Source organism: Natrix helvetica (genome assembly GCF_964273705.1).
Source record: "Natrix helvetica genome assembly, chromosome: 14".
In the NCBI taxonomy this organism is placed as follows: Eukaryota; Metazoa; Chordata; class Lepidosauria; order Squamata; family Natricidae; genus Natrix; species Natrix helvetica.
Window position 1 is genome coordinate 14205342 of NC_138564.1, and position 20995 is coordinate 14226336.

The following is a 20995-nucleotide window of genomic DNA, read 5'->3' on the forward strand; positions in this document are numbered from 1 at the left end:
CTCCTTCCCCCTACCGTGTGTGTGTGGGGGGGGGGGGGGGCAGAAGTGCCTGGCCTGTTCTGAGGCAGGTTGCTCAGCTGTGTCCTCAGGTGCTGCAGATACCTGGAGAGGCAGGTTTGACATTCACTCTGGAGCCCTTCCTTCCTTCCACCTGTCTGGACCCAGGCAGGGAAGAGAGGAGGGGGGAGTTGCTTGGCCCAGGCATTGCACCAAAAGCAGACCTGTCTGGTAGCCCCTTCCCCTCCAGCCTTGGGGGGCAATGGGAGGTTGGCTTTTCAGGTCCTGGGAGAAACGGGCCCAGTTCATTCCACAAACCACCATTCAGGGAATTCAGGACTCAGCGTCCCCCGTGAGGGGCCGGGATGGCCCAGGAACCCTCAGTCTTGGCACAGACTTTCCTCTCCTCTAAGCAGCCTCGCAGGGCCGTTGTGAAGAGGGAAGGGGGATCCGGTCTCCACTTCCACGGGCACCGAGGGGGAGACGCTGCCAGGCGCCGCTCCGAGTCCCGGGAGGGGGGGAGGGGCCAGGGGCGGGCGACGAGGAAGAGGGAGGGGCTCCAGCCGCCCTCCTCCCCCTCCTCCTCCTGCCGAGCCCGGTGCGCTTATCGGCGGAGGCGGCGGGGCGTTGCATCGCCTCGCCCGGCCTCCCAGCTGCGTCCCCGCGGCCAGCCAGCCGAGCAGCCAGCCGGGGCAGCGGGCGGACGGACGGACGGACGGGCGAGCGAGCAGGATGGCGGCGGCTCCGGCTGCTCCGGCAACGGGCTCCGGGCGGCGGGCTCCGGGCGCGGCGTCCGGAGGCTCGTCCGCCCTGCGCGCCCTGGCGCCCGCCTCGTTGCTGCTGCTGCCGGCCGAGGCCGAGACCCGGCAGCGCCTCCTGCGCGCCGCCAAGAAGGAGGTGAGTCCGGGCGCTGACCGGCCCACCTGAGCGGCCTCCGCCCGCACCCCAACCCGCCCGCCGCCCGGCCGGACCTGCTCCCGGAGGCCGGGGTGAAGGCAACCGGGGGGCCGCGGGCTCCGTTGCGTAAGCGCAGCGCCTCCCGGGCCGGGCTGCCGGCGGCGCCAGCAGAGCCACCTGGTGGCCGAGGGCCCGGAGCGGCTGCCGCGCTCCTTCCGCCCCCGGCCCGGCCCGGCCTCAGCCGCCTCCCTGGGTCGGGGCGGACGGGGCTTCCCCAGCGAGGGCTGGCGCGGGGTTGGGGGCGGGGGCGGGAGGGGGGCTTCGGTTAAGAGGGTTCCGGCTGAGCTGGGCTCCTTCGCCCCTCGGGGGCCTTCAAGGCAGGGGGCGCCCGGCTCCCCCCTGGCAGCGTCCCTGGAGGGGGGCAGAGTTTGAAGGGGTCAAGGGGCAAGAGCGTCCATGCCCCGGAATTGTTCCCTCAACGATACGCATCGGGTTAAAGTTTAAAAAGGGTTTGACCCAAGATTTTGGCCCAGGAAGAAACTCCCTGGACTGCCAACTCTATCCTGTGTGTGTGTGTTGGGGGGGGGGCTGCTTCGGCCCTTTGTTGAGCCAGATTTGCCCAGTTGGTGGTCCTGGATGTTGGCGGGCTTCCTGGCAGTGCTGGCGGTGCTGATTCTGCCGCCTCCTTTTAAATGTCTTTTAATTCACTGGCCTGCCAGCCAGGAGCTTCCCTTAGTTTTATTCATTAATGATGAAGCAGCCACATTGTACCTGCTCTTAAGGCCTATTCTTGGCATCCCCTTTCTGGGGTGTTATTGATGGCCCGGTAGTTGGTCTGCAGCCATTGATACCGTCCGTTCGTCCACTTGAATTGTGGCCTTAAGGCTGGCAGAGGGGGATTAATTGCCAGCGCAGCCCCTCCAGCTCATTGGCTGCCCAGCGTTCCTTGCGTGGGCTGCCTGCGAGCTTCAGGGGCACTGTTGGCAAAGCTGGCATAATACTGGACATGATTGGGGCTGCCAGTTGGTTTGAGAAATTGATAGGAAAACGTCATTTACCTCACATTTTTAGTTCTTCTAAAGCTGCAGGGGGTAAGCCCTGTTAGAATTCGGGCACAGCCTCTCTCCCGATGACGTTCCTTCAGTAGGGCAACAACACTCACAGGGCTGCCATCTGCGCTACTAATTTATAGCCTCTCCACCTGTCTGCTGGTTCCCCAAAGCCCCCATGGGCTCTTTGGAGGCTACCTCAATGCTGAGAGGGCCTTTGTCTTGGGGGCCTTTGAGTGCTGAGTGCGGCCTGTTTCCCTTGGATGGAGAGGCAAAGGAGAGGCCTGCCTCCCGCCGGGAGAAGAAGAGGCTGGGTGAGTCTGCCCGGCTTTGATTAACCCAGCACAGAAGACGGAGAGCTCATAAGAGGCCCCCCTTGGAGGCCTTCTGAGAGGCTGAAATTCTCTCTTCTTTTGAAGGCCACAGCCTGGGCTTTCTGCTGAGGGAGGAAGGTCTCTTCTCCCCCAGCGTGGTGCCTTCAAGCACTTTGGGGGAGCCCCGTCTCCCCGGTTCTTCTTCCCATCCTTGCCTGGTGGTGTAGATTCTGGGCTGATAATGTCGGCTTGTTTCCATGGGAACGGCTGCCTTCTAAAGAGTCAGCACCAAGCAGAGGAAACAGGCCAGGGCCAGCAAGTGCAACACCCGAAGGGAGGAGGATCTGGAGTTGTGCGTCACACTGCAAGCGTGTGCAAAATTCTGTGGTTCTGAGAGGAGAATCGCGTCAAGCTAAATGACATCAGGCAGCCCCTTTTGCACCTACGTGTGTCCCCAAAATGCAGTCCTTGGTGGATGTGAGGAGGCTGGAGGCCCCGGACTGGCTACTCCCCCCCTCTCGCAGGACGCAAGGGCTTCAGATCTTTTGGTGCTGGGATCTTGAGCAGCATTTTAGGCAAAATATGGAAACTTCTCCCCCAACCCATTCAGGGTCTTGTAAGTTCAGCTCTGTCGGGAATGGGTCTTGTCTGTCTTTAGGGGTCTCCTCGGAGGAAGGCTTCACTTGTTCCTCAGAGGGGTTCTCTGCTGGGTGATGCAGAGCGAACAGTGACTCAGTGCTGGGAATATTGCAGGTGCTCTTCGCTTCCTCCCTTTCCCCCATTTTTTTTCTAATTAAAAGGCTCCTGTTGGGTCCTTCGTCTGCAGGGCCGGCCTTTTGGCTGGCTCCTGCAGGATGTTGGCGGTGCAGGCTGATGAGAGCTTATGGGCAGATTTGGAAGGGGGTTGCATAAGCAGGCCATGTGCTAATCGGGACAGCAAATGGCTGGGGGGTGGGGGAAAGCCCCGTTAAAGATCAGCCCTTGGGGCCGGCTAGACTGAACACCCACAGAGCTTGCTTGGCTGACCTGAAAACGCTTCTCCGAGGTTTACTGCTGTGTCGTGAGCCTGCTTAGCTGCTTTGGGTTCATCCGACGGGGCCTCTCCTGGCCCAACATGGTGTGTCTTGACTGCAGCGGATCAGGGTCTCAGGTTTAATCAGGGTTATGGAAACTCCATCCGCTTCCTTCAAAATGGACCATGGCCTCTGAAAGCAGCTTGGGTAAAACTCTTAAAATGGCCCCAGCCCCCCAAAGGGGAAAAAGAGGGGCTCAAACATTTGTCCTTGCCCACCCTGGGGCCACAGAAGAGGGCCTGTTGGCCAATGGTGCCCCTGGGCTGCAGGCTTGGCCTGCCTACTTTGCCCTGACACTGACAAAATGGCTCTGGGGTCCCTCCCTCCCTCCCTCCCTCCGGGACGTGTTTCCTTTTTTAGAAGGCAGGAGTGTTGATGGGGCAGGAAGGCCCAAACCCATATCTAGCAGCCTTGTTCAGGTGTCACTTTTATGAGTGATTCCACAGCTGAGCCCGCTGGGGAATGTGGCAAAACCTCCCTGGCAAGATTTAAGGTCTTTTCAGCAGGACAGAGGAGCCATTCTGGAAGATGGACAAGCGAGTCACCTGCTGGCGTAGCTGATGTGCACCAGGCTTGCAAGAGGCCCCGATATATATTCCATGAATGGCCTAACAGCATATTTTTAAAGGTGAAGCTGAGGAAGGTCATAGTTTTCTCTATGAGAAGCTGCTCCTGTGTGCAAACGTGCTCTGAAGGGCCCCAGGGGGGTCTTTTCTGCAGGGAGGGTCTTGGTGGAGACCAATTCCTCCTTGTTAAGAAAGCTGGAAAAATCACAGCTCTGGGTCCTTATACTGCCTCCTCTGCCCAGCAGCCACTGGCCTTTGAATGGAAGGGAGCAAACTGGCCGCTCGACTGGGAAGGGGATCGGATTGGGGAGGGGGTGTCAGCCTGAGGGTGGAAGCAGGAGCCTGGCCATCCTGCTGCACATCTCGCTCTGATCTGAAGCAGAGGTCCCTTGTGTGGCCTTTGGGGGGCATTTGCTGCTAGAGAGGCCATTGCTGGCCCCACGTGCTGGATCTGAACGTCCTGGGCCTGCTCCTCCTTTCCTTTCACCCGGCCTCTCCTGCCCTGCCTGCTCTCTTCGGCCTGGTGCAGGAGATGAGGGCCATTGCCTCAGGGAGGGGCTGCCGGGGAAGCGCTCCAGCCCACGGGGTGCAGAACGCCCCTCCCACCCTCACTTTCACTAAGGTTGCCATAGCAACGGGAAAGGATGCTGTGCCCGGAATAAATGGCCAGGGAGGAGGCAGCGGCTACAGAGCCCTTCTGGATGGGTTTGATTCCAGGCAGGTTGTAGTGAAACTGCTGTCTGCACTCCTGGCTTGGTCTTGCAGCATCCTTCAGGCTTCACTGGATGAGAGCTGGCCGCTCCCTTTTCTCCCGCCGCAAAGCAGCCTTGGACTCTGTGGCCAGCCTTGATGCCCCAGTACAGGAACTGGGCTCTGTGCGTGATTGGGACTTGAGGCCGCAGAAGGCAGCTTGGCCGTCTCCTTCATTTCCCTTCCTGCTGATTAATATGGGTTTACATCCTTTGCACTCTTCCACAGCTGCGTCCTGCAGATCATCTCAAAGCAAAGGTCCTTTTGAGGAATATGGACACTTCCCCTTTGCGCCTCAGCTGCCCTCAAGAGGCGGGCCCCATTTTTCTCCCCTTCCTCTCTCTGGAAGGACGGAATGGATGCAGCTCTGGAGAGAGAGAGGTGGTTTTGTTGAGTTCACACATGGCCTTCGTAGCACAGCCTCATTTGCGCCCTCTGGGTTTATGCCTAGTCGCTGTGATTCAGGCAACCATGGTTTGCTGCAGTATGTGAGATTGGCTAAGGTGGGGCTCACTCAATCTCTTTGCTGGCCTTTTTCCCCACCAAGCAACAAAGAAGGTTGGAGAGCAAACGACAGATTTAGCTGGGCCCTAAAGTCCTTCATTCAAACCAGGAGTTTCCTGAACCACAAGAAAATGCTTCAACTTGGCTAACGGGGGGAAAGTGCTTGTTTTTTCTTCTGTTTTTTTGCTATAATGACAGGTTGGGTAAATAGGGTTGGGGGCTACCAGAAGGAATATTTAGAGACACCCCAGTTCTTGCATCTCCAGTGAGTATTTTCCTCCTCAAATGTTGGCGTTAAATTTGGCTTGGCAGAGAAATCTCTTTTCACTTATCCATTTTTTCTGAACTTTGTTTTTTACAGGTAAAGCAAATAATGGAGGAAGCTGTCACAAGGAAGTTTGTGCATGAGGACAGCAGCCATATCATTTCTTTCTGCGGTAAGCTGCATTGATGCAGGCCTTCTCCCTCTCCCCCCCCCCTGTGTGTGTGTGTGTGTCACCTGGTCGGCTGCCCTGCAGGCAAGCAAGCAAGCTCCTTGCATGGGAGTGGTTGGCCTCTCTTGAGGTTGGGCTGGAAATCAATGGCTCATTGTCCCTGGCTGCGGCTGTCTCTGGCCCCAGGGGAACAAAGGAAAGGAACCTATTTATTTGACTTGCTCTCCACCTTCAGGGAGCACCCTAGTCAGTTAGCAGAGCTTAAAAACAAAAGCTGAATATAAAAAGTTATGGTTACAATTAGGAGTGCCGTAAGTACTAAAGACACTGAACAGTGAAATATCCAGCTAAAGAGAGCCATCATTTCCCAAGGCCCAGGAGGAGGAGCTGGGCAGGAAAGCAGCATAGGGTATGTCTGTGTGTCTCCCAAAGGCCTTCAGAAATGTTGGTGTGATCAGAAGGACAGCTGAGCTCTTAATCTTGACCCACAGCCTTCATGGGGGGGAGGGTCTCCTTGGAAGAAGCCTTTCTGGACCCAAGAGGTCTCCAGCCTGTCCGGGGTGGGGGGGAGGCTCTTCCGGGGGGAGGAAGGGGGGTGGGGCTGGCTAAGGATGGAGTGGACGTGGCCATTCCACAGCTGAGTTTTGCAAGGGGACCTTCGGACAGATTCCTCATTTCCTGGGAGGGCTCTCAGATTTGGGGCTTTGTCCTTCCAGCCGCGGTCGAAGCCTGCGTCCTTCATGGACTCAAGCGCCGGGCAGCCGGTTTCCTGCGGAGCAACAAGATGGCTGCCCTGTTTATGAAGGTGGGCAAGAGTTTCCCACCGGCCGAGGAGGTTTCCCAGAAAGTGCAGGACCTGGAGCAGCTCATCGAGAGCACGTGAGCCGTGGCAGATGCGCTGGGGAAACAGGTTGGGGGAATAATCGGGTTGGGGTGCCTTGTGGGCCTGGCTGGTGCTGAGAGAGGCATTCATGGTGGATCAGCTCAGTCCTGCTTAGGCTGCCTGGCCTGCTGGTGCTGAGCACTGGGTTTTTGGGGGGGGAGAGGAAAGTGGGGGGGGCTCCCCAGCTAGAATTGAATCCTCTCAGCTCCTGCACCCCTTCACGGTTTTCTTGCCTTTAGCTTGAGGGTAATTTAGAGAAGTGGAGTCTTCTATAAGTTGAGTCAGTTCCAGGTGGCCCTGTGGGAGGTGCTGTTTCCTCAGCCAAAGTATTTCCATCAGGAGCTCCTGGGATCTGGGTTCAAATTCCCTGTCTTGCCCTGGCTGAGGTTTTTGGTTCGGTTTGGATTTGGTGGGGCCCCTGCGTGTATCAGACAAGTAAAATACGCACGTGAAAAAAAACCCAAAGACAAAACCTCTGATTTGGGGAGAAGCGTGATCCCCCAGTGATGGTAAATGTGGGGCGCCTTCTTCTCTGCCCCCTTCCAGGCGGAACCAGGGCTCTAACTTGCAGGAAAGCGCTCGCAAAACTCCAAAGCCCCCCAGCCTCTCCCCACAGGCCGTCAAGCATCTCTGGATCCGGACGGCGCTTTTTGAGAAAGTCCTGGACAAAATTGTGCACTACCTGGTGGAAAACAGCAGGTGAAGGTCTCCTCCGCCCTGGCGCTGCCACTTGGCTGGCAACCCTGGGCACTGCTGCCATCTCGGCTGTTGGGCCTCTCAGATTCACCAGGGACCAGCCAAGCTCGGCAGCAGCCGCCCAATATTCTGCAATATGCGAAATGCAGTTGTAGAAAAAGTTAAAATTGGGGAGAATGGCCCCTTCTTCCTAAGTCTACCCAGCCTTTTGTGTCTCCCCCGCTTGCAGCAAATACTACGAGAAAGAGGCTTTACTCATGGATCCAGTGGATGGACCAATCCTGGCCTCTTTGCTGGGTAAGGGGCTGGAGGCTGGCTGGGCACCCCAGGGGGCTGCAATCCACACCCACCCGGAGGATCTTGACACGTGGAAAGCTGGTGGGCTGTAGGAGGGGAATGTAAGTCTGGGGGAGCGTAAGACCCAAGGTCGTTCTCTCTCTACCCGGTCCTCCCTTTTCCTGTGCCCGCAGTGGGTCCTTGTGCCCTGGAGTACACTAAGATGAAGACGGCTGATCACTTCTGGACTGATCCCTCAGCAGACGAGCTTGTCCAAAGACACCGAATCCACGGCTCCCACTGCCGGCAAGATTCGCCCACCAAGCGCCCTGCGCTCTGCGTAGGTCTCGGAGACGGCCAGGGGGGTTGGCAGTTGAGGGGCAGCAGGGCTGGGCTGCATCCCTGAACCAGGTGGCTTTGGGGGGGGGGCTGCCTGGTAAGGCCCCACCGGGATTCTAAAGGGCAAAAAGGGGTGAAAAGAGAGCGCAGCAACAATTCAGTTGGGAACGTCAGTCTGCTTAGACCCCACATTGAACAGTCAGAGGATTGCGATTTCCCTGCTTCGGCCTCCAGATCCAGAAAAGGCACTCCAGCGGCAGCATGGACGACCGACCCTCATTGTCCGCCAGGGATTATGTCGAGTCGCTGCACCAGAACTCCAGGGCCACCCTCCTCTACGGCAAAAACAACGTCTTGGTGCAGCCGGTGAGTAGCCCGGGAGAGGCCAGTTGGGTCGCCTGACCTCAAGGAGGCCTTGTGGGCGCTTTGCCTTCCCTGGGTGCCTCCAATGCCGACTGCACATTTGGGGTCTTGTTGTTTGTTTGTGAAGCTCTTTGCAAGAGGCAAGTGTAGGGGTGGGAGTGCAGCATCCCTTCCAAAGGGGGCGTGGCAGGTTTTCCAGAACCTTCTTCCAATTGTTCTTTAATGTGAAGATGCACATTTTCCGGATGCTGAAAATTTACTCCCCAGGAAAACCCCTTCATAAGTCGGTTCTGTCTCCCGTTTTCCCTCTCCCGATAGCGAGACGACATGGAAGCCATTCCGGGGTATTTATCCCTTCATCAGACGGCTGACGTCATGACGCTGAAGTGGACCCCAAACCAGCTGATGAATGGCTCCGTGGGCGACCTGGACTACGAGAAAAGGTGGGCGTCCTCCTGCGCTCCTTCGCGGGACTCCCGCACAGCCCCTTTCCTGCATTGGATGCGGGAGGAATTTGCAGGCCGAGGGAACCTGGCTCAGCCGGGCCCTTTGAGTGCTTCCGCAGTCTGGTGGGAGGGCGTCACTGCTGAGGTGCCCTTGCCAGGTGGTGCTTCTTCCCTCTGCAGCGTTTACTGGGACTACGCCATGACCATTCGCCTGGAAGAGATTGTCTACCTTCACTGCCACCAGCAGGGTAAGGCGGCGGCTGGGCTGGCCTGGAACTGGCCCTCCGCAGCTCTGAGATTGCCTCCCTCGCCCGGGTGAAAAGGGGTCAGCATTGAGGCCTCTGCTGCGTTGGCTTGGGGGAGGGAGGAGGCCGTGCCTGCTTGGGGTAGCCCAGTTTCTGTGGGGCTCCCATGGCCAAGTCTGCTCCTCATCCTGCCCTCTTCCTGTGTCCTCCTATGCTCCCTCTTGGCAACAGTAGACAGCGGGGGCACCGTTGTCCTGGTCAGCCAGGATGGCATCCAGCGCCCTCCCCTGAGGTTCCCGAAGGGAGGGCATCTGCTGCAGTTCCTCTCCTGCCTGGAGAACGGCCTGCTGCCCCATGGCCAGCTGGATCCCCCCCTCTGGTCGCAAAGGGGGAAGGTGAGGCTGTGGGGGGAGTTGCACACCTGCAGCCGGGTGTGGGGGCGGATGCAGAGCGCCTCTTGTCTGAACGGGATGCCCTGCCTGTTGCCCGAGATGCCAGTCCAGCGGCTGGAGCCTGTTTGGGGTTGCCTGAATGCCAGAGGCTTTACCCAGAGGCCCCCGGGCATTGGCTGCGGTCTCCTTTCTGGCTTTCCTTGGGCTGGTCCAGGTACAGAGAGAGCTGAGAGGTTTCCGCTTCCGTCTTTGCTTCCCAAAGGGGAAAGTCTTCCCTAGGCTGAAGAAGCGCAACCTGCAGGGCCCCCCGGAGTCTTCCTCGGACAGGGAAGAAGAGGAGGCCACGGATTACGTCTTCCGGATCCTCTATCCAGGCATCCAGGATTTCGGTAAGGGCTGCTCGGGAGGAGCAGCAGACGGTTCCCCCCCCCACCCAAAAAGGTTTCTTTCCTGCATGTTGGGATGCCTCACAGCCACACGGTTCAGAAATGCAACCCATTTTACTATTTTAATCCGAAACATTTCTGAATTGGTTTATTTTGTCAGCTGCCTTGAATGCTTGCTGCAGTGGAGAAAAGGGGCATTCTTTGGGGGGGGCGGGGGGGGCGAGAAGGCTCTCTGGTGGCAGAGCAGCTCAGGGCCTTCATGATCCAACGCACTCCTTCATTTGTGTCTCCCTTGCAAAAAAGGGGAGCCTGTAAAAGCTGAGAGTTGGGGGGCTTACAAGAGGAGGGTGGGAGGATGAGAGAAGTGAGCTGAGGTGGCCTTTCTGGGGCTCCCTTTTGGGGGAAATCTTATCATTCTAAGGAGTTTGTCTCTCCCACCAGCCTCGGGGGCCTGCCACAGAGAAGAAGGGACGTTCACTTAGAGAAACATTCACACTCTTTGTGGGTGTTTCTTTCTCATAAACAGGAGGGGTCGGGGGTCCATTTTTATATTTTCCCTTTTCTGCTCCTTCAGCTGTGGTTAACGGCTCTTGCCTTGCCCCCACCTCTGCCAACGCTGGTGCTTCTGGGCAAGAGGCGACTTGGATGGCCCGGATCCCTGGCAAAGTCGTGGTGATCCCCAAATGGCCCCTGACTCTTCCTGGGGGGGCCCTTCCTTCCCCCAGCAGCTCGGAGTCCAGGCAGCGCTGTTGTAATGTTCCATTCACCCACTGGGGGCGCACTTGAGGCTGGGCAGCTTGTCTCCTGTGTTGGCATTTGTGGCTTGGCAAGGCAGGGACGGTCTCTCCGCCCCCTTTGTGTGTGGTGGTGGGGCTTCCTCCTCAGCCCCCCCTTCCTGCTTCAGAGACAGAAAGCCCCAGAGGGGAGAAGGGGCAGAGCTGGGCCTTTTATCCCTGGCAATATTGCAATTGGAGTGATCTAAGTGACTTCACCAACTCGATTTGCCTCCACTAAAACAGCCCCAAATAAAAATGTTTCTCGTGCACAGAGAGTTTAAGTAGAATTAAGAAAAAATAAGATTATACTCTGTGGCACATCTACGGGTGTTGATTTAATCAGCTCAGCAGAGGGAATGAACGTCCCTGCAGTTCTTATTATACCATTTGCAAGTTGAGGCACGAGGACAGGAAGATGGATGGAAGAAGGGAAAGCCATGGGCTCAGGGGAGGATGGACCTCGGAGGGGCTCCCTTGCCCACTTCAGATGCCATCACAGGCCAAGCTCTTGACTTTGCAAAGTTTCTTCCTCTGATCCTCGTCACTCTCTTCCTGAGTTCCGCCTTCCTTGTTCCTCAAATAAGGTGGTTCTGTTTTGTTGGTCCCTCAAGAAGAGAGATGTGCTGCCATTCCCGAATTACGGCTTCTTTTGCAGTTTTGCTGGGTGATTCAGGAGACTTATTTCCACCTGGTGAAATGATGCTGGGCTGAATTCTTTGGCCCTGGTTGAGCCTCAGAGGTGACACCTGTTGCTTAGAACAAAACGAATCCTATCCAGTCTTTTGAGGTCGGCTCAGATTAGCCTGCCTTTAACTCAGCTACAACAGAACACCTGATTGGCTAGGCTTTCCAAGGAACATTTCCATGGAATCCAGAGATCCAGCAAAAATCAATTATATTACTGAAGGGATTTCCCTCATAGGTCTGGGTGGTGGTTTACAAAGAGGAGAGCAATTCAGCCATGCAGCCTAAGAGACAACTAAGACCCCGTCAGCAAACAGAAGCTGCTTAAGGTTTGAGAGGACAATCAGAGCAGAGCAAACTGCCCCCACTCTCCCCCTCCCCTCCGCAGGCCTTTCCTTGCACCCAAATGGTGGAATGATTTGATCTTGGATGGGAGCAGCCTCCCAATCCAAATTAACTCCTGGCTCCTGGTTGGTTTGCAAGAGGAGAAGCAAGTTGGAGGATGGGAGAGCCGTGGGGGGGGGGAACACACTCTGAGTCAGGGTCTCGGCAGCCTCTTCTCACCACAGGCCTCGGTCGAGTTCCAGCTCCTGCTTGAGATGCCTGCGGGAGGCTTAGCCTAAAGGAGAGCCTTGCACTCTGCTGCCCTCGGATGGTGTCTCCAGGCGGGTGGTGGATGTGTTTCCTGTTGGTCTTCCTTCCCTGACTTTGCCTCCAAAGCCTTGCTGGGACGATTGGATGCGGATCAAAGCCTCGAACTGACCGGCGCCCCAATCTTTCCAAGGACGCTTTTTCCTTGCTTGCTTTCTCGGCTCCTGCAATGGCGCGGCTTCTCCCTCCCTGTGCAATATTAACATTGCCCATTTCCGGCTGTTACAGCCACCCAGGATCTGATGGATGCGCCCGGGAGTGCCCTCCCTTCCATGTGGCAGCCAAGTACCCGCAAGGCCTCCTGCTCTTCTTGCACCCAGGGGGGATCCAGCGAGAACGGCCTGTCGAACGGCTGCAACCACGAAAGGTGAAGGAGGCAAAGCGGCCTTGGGGCGGGGGGGGGTGGGGGTGGGATCCTGGGAACGAAGGGAGCTGAAAACAAGGGTCTGGCTGTCACCATTCCCTGCAACAAAGCCCCTCTGCTATTCCCCGAATTGGGCAGCCTGGTAACTTTTGCTTTGGGGGAGGCGAGATCAAGAACGGCATGGCTGCAAACCCTGAAGAGGAGGGCTGGCAGGATTGCGCTTCAGTCCGGAGTGAGGAGGAGCTGCCCCTCCCCGAGAATATCCGCCTTTATGGGGCACATTGGAGGGGCTCTTCTTAAAAAGGTGGGGGGCTATGGAGGGAGCCCAGACTCTACTTGCTCTTTGGTTTGGTGCCTAAGAAGCAGATTCCGGAAAGGGGACTTGGCCCCCTCCTCTCTCTCTCTCTCTGCAGAGCCCCCCTGAAGCTCCTGTGTGACAACATGAAGTACCAAATCGTCTCTCGGGCATTTTACGGCTGTGAGTATTTCCCACAGTGAGACCTTCCAAGGCCCAGCCAGGCTTCCTTCCTCACCCTTGAGGAAGGAAAATGCAGCTCTGGCTCTAATTGGGGTGTCCAGTGTCCTCTTTCCCTCCTTCATGGTGATGAACTGGGGTCTCTCGGAGGGGAGGGGTTTGCCCTTTGGGGAGCCTCTCTTGCTCCTTCTGCTCCTTCTGTTCCAGGGCTGGCCTACTGTCGACACCTTTCCACGGTCCGGACGCACCTCTCGGCACTGGTCAACCATGCCATTGTGTCTCCCGAGGTGCCCTGCAATGCCAGCTCGGGGCTGACGGTGGAGATCTGGGAGAAGTTCCTCCAGGATGGCACGGTAGAGAGATGCCCCCTTGGGGCCCCCTCCTCTTCCAGCCCTGCGCCCCCCTCCAGGCCATTTCAAGTGCCCTTTCTCCGCAGAGCTACGAGGAGAAGGAGCTCCTTCGGCTAGTCTACTTCGGAGGAATCCAGCATGAGATCCGGAAGTCCGCCTGGCCCTTCCTGCTAGGACATTATCAGTTTGGGATGCTGGAAGCCGAGAGGAAAGAGGTGAGCCGGGTTCAAAACATTTGGACCCCCAAAGAAACAAGTGTGCATTCTGCTCCCACCCCCTGGGGAATTTGGATGCTAAGATTGCGTGGAAGGGCTTCCAAGCAGTATCTTCTTCCGTTGAGCCCCTGTACGCTTGGTTCTCCATCCGGGGGTCTTTGGGGGCTCCTGCCATGCTATCCCCCTGTCTTTCTTGCCGGCAGGTGGACCTGCAGACCCGCGCCCACTACGAGCAAACCATGGCCGAGTGGCTGGGCTGCGAGGCCATCGTCCGGCAGCGGGAGAAGGAGTCCCATGCAGCGGCCCTGGCCAAGTGCTCCTCGGGGGCCAGCCTGGACTCCCATGTGGGGCCCCTGAGGCACCGCGACTCCACCGTCAGCAACGGCGTGAGCATCTCCCGGGGCCTCCCCAGCAAAAGGGTTTCCTTTAAGCCATCGAATGCAACAGGCAGCTTTGGCCTGGCCATGGCCCACTTCTTTACCCAGCCCGCCTTTGGAAATGGGCTGGGCCAGAAGCAAGTGGTGGTGGTGTCCTGTATGAGCCTCCCCCCTGTCCACGTGGAAGAGCCCAGCCGACTGATGCTGCCTCCCCGCCTCCTCTTCCTCCTTCCCCTTGCAGTCTTCCCAGAGTAGCAGTTTTGGCCCCCAGAACCTCAGCCGGCTGCAGAGCGACTCCAGCGGCAGCACCCAGGTGAGGAAGGGTCCCCTCCTTGTTGGGGGGAGCCTTTGAGGGAGACTGCCGACCCCACCGGGCAGCCTGGGCCTCCCTGAGCAGCCGGAGCGCAGCATTGCTGTTTCTGGGCGCTGTTTGTTTTTTGAATCAGGTGTTTGAATCGGTGGAGGAGCTGGAGCAGACGGAAGCAGAGATGAAGCTGGAGGCTGGCAGGCGAGTGGCTCTGCCCAACGGGGGGGTCCCTGAGGCTGGCCCCTGCTCCCCCGACTCCGGCCACCCTTCCTCCCAGAACTTTTCCGTCACCTCGGCCTATTCGGAGCAGAGCTTCAGCACGGAAGAGAGCTGGCCGGAGGGGGGCAAAACGGGGGCAGCCCAGACCACTGGGGAAGGACCCCCGCCTGCCATGGAGAGCACGCCCCTGGACGGCAAGGGAGAGGCAGAAGGGCCCCAGGGGGAAGACTCTGTCGCCAGCACCCTGGATGCCTTCGCCGGGAGGGGCCAGGAGCTGCCCGCAAAAGAGGAGGGAGCCCCCTCCATGGCTGACCATTGGGCCCTCCCCAGTACAGAGCAGCCGAATTCCATGGGGAGCGAAGACGACCTGTCGGAAGAGCCCGAGATGGAGAGCCTCTACCCGACCCTGGACTCGCACTCGCTGGCTGTCACCGACCTCACTTTGAGCGAAGTCTCCCCCGTCTCTTCCTCAGGGGTGGCCTACTCGGTGAGCTCCCCCTTCGGGCTCCCTTCTTTTTCTTTGCAGAAGAATGGGGTGTTCTCTGCCCTCCTGAAATTTTGGCCCCAGTTGTGGTCATAAGTTGAGGATCCACAAGGGGCTTGTGAGAACTGGAGTCCTCCGGAGCAAATGAGATTGGAAGCCGCCTCCCGTCGGCCGCTTTTGGGGGATCACCAATGGTCCTCCCCGACCTTTGCGCCCCTTTCAATTGGCCTCCCCTCAATCTCTGCCTCATAGCCGGAGCTACTGGACCTCTACACAGTCAACCTGCACCGGATTGAGAAGGACGTCCAGAGGTGTGACCGGAACTACTGGTACTTCTCCCCAGCCAACCTGGAGAAGCTGCGGAACGTCATGTGCAGGTGAGGGTCCCGGCTCCTCCCTGGGGGAGGATGCTCTCTGCTGCAGAGCCTCCCCCTCCCTTTCCCTCCCCCCTCAGTGACCTCTGAGCAGCTCCTCATGGTGTCTCCTCCTCCCTGCAGCTACATCTGGCACCATATTGACGTGGGCTACGTCCAGGGCATGTGCGACTTGCTGGCTCCGCTGCTGGTCATCCTGGACGAGGGTGAGTGGCTCTGTTTCCCTCGGAGGCTGGCCTGGGGGTATCAGAGGTCCACCTGAGATCCATGGGGGGGGGGGATTGAGAGGCTCCGGTCCACAGCTTTCCTCCGACTGCAGGAGGAGAAATGACTGGAAAGGAAGGACTTTTGGGCCCTTGGAGCAGGGAGGGGAGGGGAGGGCCTGGCGCCTGGGGCTGGCAGAGGGCCACCGCTCTGGCACCTGTGTGGCTGGAGATGGGGATGGGGGCAGTGGGAGGGGGGTCCTGGACATGGTTCCTTTCCACCCCACCGGCAGAAGCCTTGGCCTTCAGCTGCTTCACAGAGCTGATGAAGAGAATGAATCAGAACTTCCCCCATGGAGGAGCCATGGACACCCACTTTGCCAACATGCGGTCCCTCATCCAGGTACGGAGGGGCAGCTGGCCGATCCCCATGCCGGGTCGCTCGTGGCCTGCCTGGGGGGGGGGGGGGCTGTTCCTTCCAACAGGCAGACATTTAACAGGAAAGGCTTTCTGGTGGGATGGGGGAGAGGAGGGAAGGGGCTCCCAGTGGGGGAGTCTGCGGGGAGACGGCTGAACTGGACCCTCCTGGAAGGAGCATTGGGGCAGGGGGTGCTTCGGCCTGGCTGTCCTCTCCCCCAGACCCAAATGGGCTTTTCTGGCAGATCCTGGACTCGGAGCTCTTCGAACTGATGCACCAAAATGGGGATTACACCCATTTCTACTTCTGCTATCGCTGGTTCCTCTTGGATTTCAAGCGAGGTGAGCGGGCCAGGAGTGGCATGAAGATCCGTTGGGGGCCAGTTTGGGAGAGGATGGTGGGAGAGGCCTCAGGGAGGCTGGCTGGCGGTTGGGGAGCCAGGGCCTGCTCAGCAGGAGGGCCCTTTGCTTGGCACAGCTTTATGGGCTCAGCGGTCCTCCTGACTGTGGGGTTGGGTGTGATCTGGGCCTGGGGGTGTGGTGAATCCCTGGGGGGTAAGGAGGATGGGCTTCTGGGGTCCGGTGTGGGGTCTGGCAGCTCCCACGGCTTCTGCTTCTCCCCCCAGAGCTGGTCTACGAGGATGTCTTCACTGTCTGGGAGACCATCTGGGCGGCAGCTCAGGTCTCGTCGCCTTGCTACGGCCTCTTCATCGCCCTGGCCCTGGTGGAGGTGTATCGGGACATCATTCTGGAGAACAACATGGACTTCACGGACATCATCAAGTTCTTCAATGGTACGAGCCCCATGGAGGAAGCCGCCTGGCCTAACTGGGGGAAGGGGCTTTCTGGCTGGGGGTCTTTGCTGAGGGCCCTCGTTTCTCAAGAGACCCTCCACCCTTCAGCAGAGAGACCTCCCCGTTTGGTTTTGCTGGGGTGGGATCTGGCAGAAACTGCCTGCTTTCACCCACTGCCCCAGGAGCTGCAGCCTAAGGCAACTTTAAGACTTGTGGACTTCAACTCCCAGAATTCCCCAGCCAGCTCTGCTTTTCTTTGGAGGCCCCTGGTCTAACATTCCCTCCGCTCTTTTCCTCCCTCTTCTCCCTCCCAGAAATGGCCGAGCGGCACAACACCAAGCAGGTCCTGCAACTGGCCCGGGAACTTGTCTCCAAAGTCCAGACGCTGATTGAGAACAAGTGATTGGGAAGCCTCCTGCCACCCTGCCCTTCCTGCCCTTGGAGGAGGAATGATGCTGAGGGTCCCGGGAGGGCCTTTCCTGGGCTCCAACCCCCTGGAGAGGCAGCAGAGGACTACCTGGCCTCGCCCATCGGCCCAGCAGCCACTCCTTCTGACAGTTAACCAAAGAACTCCGACCCCCCTCCCTCCCCTGCCTTGGCCAGGTGGGCATTTGACCTGGCCCAAAGGGGGAGATATGGGGGCCTTGGCAAAGATGGCAGAGGGGGCCAGTCCTTAGTTTCCTCCTCTCTTCAGATCTTCCTGCTATGTATGTGGGTTGGGGGCGTGGGACTTTCTCCCCAGATCTTGTCCCACCCCACTGGAGGACCCGGGCTGACGCCTGACCACCTCCGCACTCTGGATTGGGCTGCTTTTGGGGCCATCCCTGCCCTGGAGCTTTTCTAGGCAGCCTGCTCCGTCCCCAGGCCTTGATGCCAAATTCCTGCTGCCATATGGATTGATGGACGTCTGCTTTCACGAGGATGGACTTGGCTCCCTGTGCTGGTCTGGCAGGCTTCTTCTGCTCGTGGCTTCTCGTCCTCTCCTGCTCTGAGGGAGACCACCTGCCTTGGCTCCCTCCTCCTTTTTCCGGAGGGAAGCACTTCTCCAGCTTACGTGGCTCCATCTTTTCAGTCTTTGGCTGCTGTGGAATTGTGTCCATCAGCGTCCCCCCCTCCGTCTCCAAGGGCCCCCGTCAGCCGCCTTCTGAAGCAGGTGAAGAGGGCAGCCCACCTGGTCCTGCTGGAGCCCTACCTCTGCCTTGTCTTCCGGGCCGGCTCCAGAATCACCCTTCAGCAGGGACCTCGGCTTCTCGGGGAGGAAGGGAGGCTTGGTGGTTTGATTCCTTTAAACTCAGGTGTTTTTCAAGGAGCAAAATGGGGTTTTGTTACCTGTCAAAACCTGCCAGGAAAAAGCCTCCGTTTGGGCTAAGCAAGTCCCCATGTTTTTGCTGTGAAAATGCTTTCCTTTAGCCATAGCTGTTCCCCGCTTTCTTCCTTCGGAAGGACCAGTCCCCTAAACAGTGCTGCAGTTCCTCTGTGGGCTTCTAATCTCCCCATTCCATTTTGGAGAGGGAAAAGTAACAAAAAGAGCAACTCTTAAAAGCTTCTGTCCGTCTCTGTTAGCTTGCGTGTATGTGTTTGTGCATTTCTGGTACATATAGATATATATGTATGTATACTTAACATATGTATGTATATTTAACATAAGGAGAACATTCTGCCTTTCTGGGCAACGTCTTTGCTGGACGTCAAAGGAAGAGAGGTCTGCAATTATGGCTCATTTCTAACTGCTATTTCTGTGGTCACTTTAAACATTGGAATGGCCTCCTTCTGCAAATCCCAGGGAAATTTAGTTCAGGAAATGGAAGTGGCTGACTTCCAAATTGCATAGTCCAGGGAGGAAGTACCCCTGGCAGAAACATTATCCTAGGTAACCCCTTTAGGTAAGGAGGAAGGTGATGGTGCTGGGAGGAGCAGGAGGCAAATTGAACTCTCTTTGCACTTCCACAAGCTTTCTCAGTAAAGTACTTGTTGTTTCTTGTGGTCCTGAGAACAGCAAAGCCGTCTCCGTGGGGGGGGGGGGCAGCCTGGGCACAGTTCTTGGTGAAAATGCAAGAAAGCTACTGCCCAGGAAGCCTGGCCCATTCTTGGCAATCTGTTCTCTGTTCTCTGACTTTCCCCAGCCCACTTTACAGAAAAGGGGGCATTTAGAGACCAAGGTTCCTGGATTTTTGAAACCAACTCCTTTTTTAAAGAGTTTTCTCTGGGCTATAAGTGGGCAAAGTGGAATGTTGGGTAATCAGTTGGACACCCAAAAGATCGAGTACGTGTGCGAGTGTGTATGTGTGCAAATGTGCATTTTAATTATGCTGGGCTATCGAATTTTGATATCGCTCTAGTGATCTTTCTTAAAAGCACAATCCTGAGTGAGTGATCTGTTCCTGAAAGAGAAATCTTGTTGCCTTTGAACAAGAAAATTAAGCCAGATCCCTTCCATAAATGCTTGGGTAGGCACCGTCGGGTCCAGGGGGATGGGGGCATTTCATTCTGGGCACAATGATGCCGCGGTAGAGACCAGCAGTGACTCTTGGGTGACAACCCCCGCCCCCAAATCTGTAGGGCAGCAGCTAAACTGTTCATAAGGAGCCATTGGCAGAGTCCCTGGCAGGAGATTAGCTCCCCACTTCCCACCCCAGGCTTCCCTTGGGCGTGCCTGGTGCGTTCAGAGAGTCTTCGGGTCAGAGAAGAACCTCCCAGAGAGGGTGTCTTGGGCAATGCAGCTCATGCCCTTTGGGGTGACTCTGGTAGGGCTGAGGAATGTGTGCCTGGTCCTGGCTGCCGAGGAAGGCAGAGAGCGGATGTCTCTTGGAGAGTAGGAGCTGCGTGTGCGCGCACGTGGGGGAAACAGTTACAAATGCAAGGGAGACATTGTTTATACGTGTTTATGAATTCTGTGTGTCCTGAGGTCTGTGTGCATGAATCCCTATGCAAGCAGAGGTGTATTTTTTGTCGCTGTCTCCAAATGTATCTTGTAAACAATTTAGCAGGAAATTATCTTGTCTATAGCTACATATTATACAGATCACTATGGTAGCTCATGCACATATGTCTGTGAGCAGGTGTGCATGCACATGCACACACACACACATTTGCATGCATAAAAAGATGTCTGGATTATGCAGTGCAAGAGCTTTGTGTGATCTTGAGGACTTCCCTCCCTCCGGTGTGTGTTGAAGGGGCCAGTGAAACAGGTATTTTTCTCTTCTGCTTCAGGAAGTGATTTGAGGAAAGCTTTCTCAGCTTATAACATTACCATTTATTTATAACCAAAGTGATATACTGCTTCCCATAAAATATCTGGGAACAATGCACGAATTACGTGTTATCAGGGGGCAGAGTCCATGTTTGAAGCCACCTTTTCACCCCCAGATAAGTAACCTCCTGCCTTGTTCAGCGGAAAGAGGCAGTCGCTCCCTTTCAATGGGAAAGGGGTGGATGCCGGCCTCAGGTGTCCAGATAATTCCTCTGGGCTGGGGGGGCTGCGTGTTTGACTTGTAGGGCAGGGGGGACGCAAGGCTCCCTTTCAGATAGGGATTGTCCTGGGTCAGCCTGCTGACCCCTTTTTGCTGAGTTTGCCTTAAAATAAAACTAATCCAATTTACAGCCTGGAAGGCTTGTGGGGGAGGACTGGAAACTCCGAGGGGTGGGGGATGAAGCAGGAAGGCAAGACAATTGTTGGCACACACAGCCACACCTTTGGAACAGCCAGGCCAGTAAGTCTTGAGCAACTGAGTTCAGTTTCATCCTTGCTTGCTCTTGCATTCTTGTGCTGGATGCATTTTGGAGCAATGGGGATTAGCCAGTTGGAACTCCTGAAGAATGCAAGAAGTCTGTTTTCTTGTGACTGTGGGTCTGTGTGTGCACATGTGAGCATTTGGTGCACTTCCCATTCCAGGGGTTTAATCGAAGGAGTCGAGATCCAAGTTTCAAAGCAGGGAAGGCCTAGGTTTTTTTTACCCCATAGAGAACTACAGCAGCACACAAATAAATTCCCCATGCTGGGTGGGCAGAAAAGGCTGCATTGCCTAATTTCCCTGCCTCCTTGGGGTGTCGAGGGGTGAATTTCCCATTTTGCTTCAGGAAGCGAGAGAAAGAGCTGTAAATGTGTAGCAACTGCTGCCCAACACAAATTAGCTGCTGCTTGTGTGTGTGTGTGTGTGGGGGGGTTTATTTCATCCATTCTGGAAGTGCCTCCCGGCATCGTAGTTTCTGTGGTTCATGTTTTGTCTGGTTTTTAAAAAAACCTTGTTTGAATTTCGCCCTTGTTACTTTGTGGTCATTGACTCAACCGAGCTTTGGAATTTTGTTAATTCTGATTTGTGTGATTTGTGTCTACTGTGGGGGCAGAAAAAAAAAACGAGGGGAAAGTTATATATTGTCTATGGTTCTATGTGTTTTCAAATCCACAGTAAAAGAACAAAAAAGCCAAGCAGCTGTCCCGCAAGTCTTTGAACCGCCCTCTGCCCCAGGGAGGGAAGTTGGGACCCCCAGAGAAGATGCCCAGGTGGGGCCCACCTTCCTCTCCGCCCTCCAGGGCCGCTTCTCTGCCGCTCAGCGGGGCTGGACGTGGGAAGCTGGCCTGGAAAAGCATGAAAAGCAGCTCCAGGGGGGCTTTTCTTTCGCAGGACCCCCGTTTCCCTGTGGAAGCAGCTCTTTGCAGGGGAGGGGTCCCCGGGCTCTTCCCAATCCCACCAG

General features: G+C 56.7%; 1 protein-coding gene across 3 annotated transcripts; it reads left to right on the forward strand.

The window, feature by feature from the left end:
* Positions 1-594: 594 nt before the first annotated feature.
* Positions 595-20724, forward strand: SGSM1 (small G protein signaling modulator 1). Of its 3 annotated transcripts, none has more exons than XM_081966693.1 (25): positions 595-894; positions 5512-5587; positions 6301-6463; positions 7014-7166; positions 7393-7460; positions 7634-7779; positions 8013-8144; positions 8460-8584; positions 8768-8835; positions 9064-9227; positions 9487-9613; positions 10185-10361; positions 11950-12088; positions 12499-12563; positions 12768-12913; positions 12997-13125; positions 13329-13511; positions 13744-13815; positions 13949-14515; positions 14765-14889; positions 15010-15092; positions 15383-15492; positions 15752-15848; positions 16133-16300; positions 16615-20724. In XM_081966693.1, exons 1-25 carry the CDS (start codon positions 730-732, stop codon positions 16701-16703), a joined length of 3537 nt encoding a protein of 1178 aa, XP_081822819.1. In that variant the 5' UTR covers positions 595-729; the 3' UTR covers positions 16704-20724. The 3 variants fall into 3 exon arrangements, with proteins under 3 accessions (XP_081822819.1, XP_081822820.1, XP_081822821.1); XM_081966694.1 differs by having other exon boundaries at positions 9067-9227; XM_081966695.1 differs by lacking the exon at positions 10185-10361.
* Positions 20725-20995: the final 271 nt, after the last annotated feature.

Coding starts and splice junctions, on each gene's coding strand:
- SGSM1 (XM_081966693.1), top strand. CDS start 730: ATGGCGGCGGCTCCGGCTGCTCCGGCAACGGGCTCCGGGCGGCGGGCT. Junction 7,167..7,392: donor TACCTGGTGGAAAACAGCAG/GTGAAGGTCTCC, acceptor CCCCGCTTGCAG/CAAATACTACGAGAAAGAGG. Junction 13,816..13,948: donor ACTCCAGCGGCAGCACCCAG/GTGAGGAAGGGT, acceptor TTTTTGAATCAG/GTGTTTGAATCGGTGGAGGA.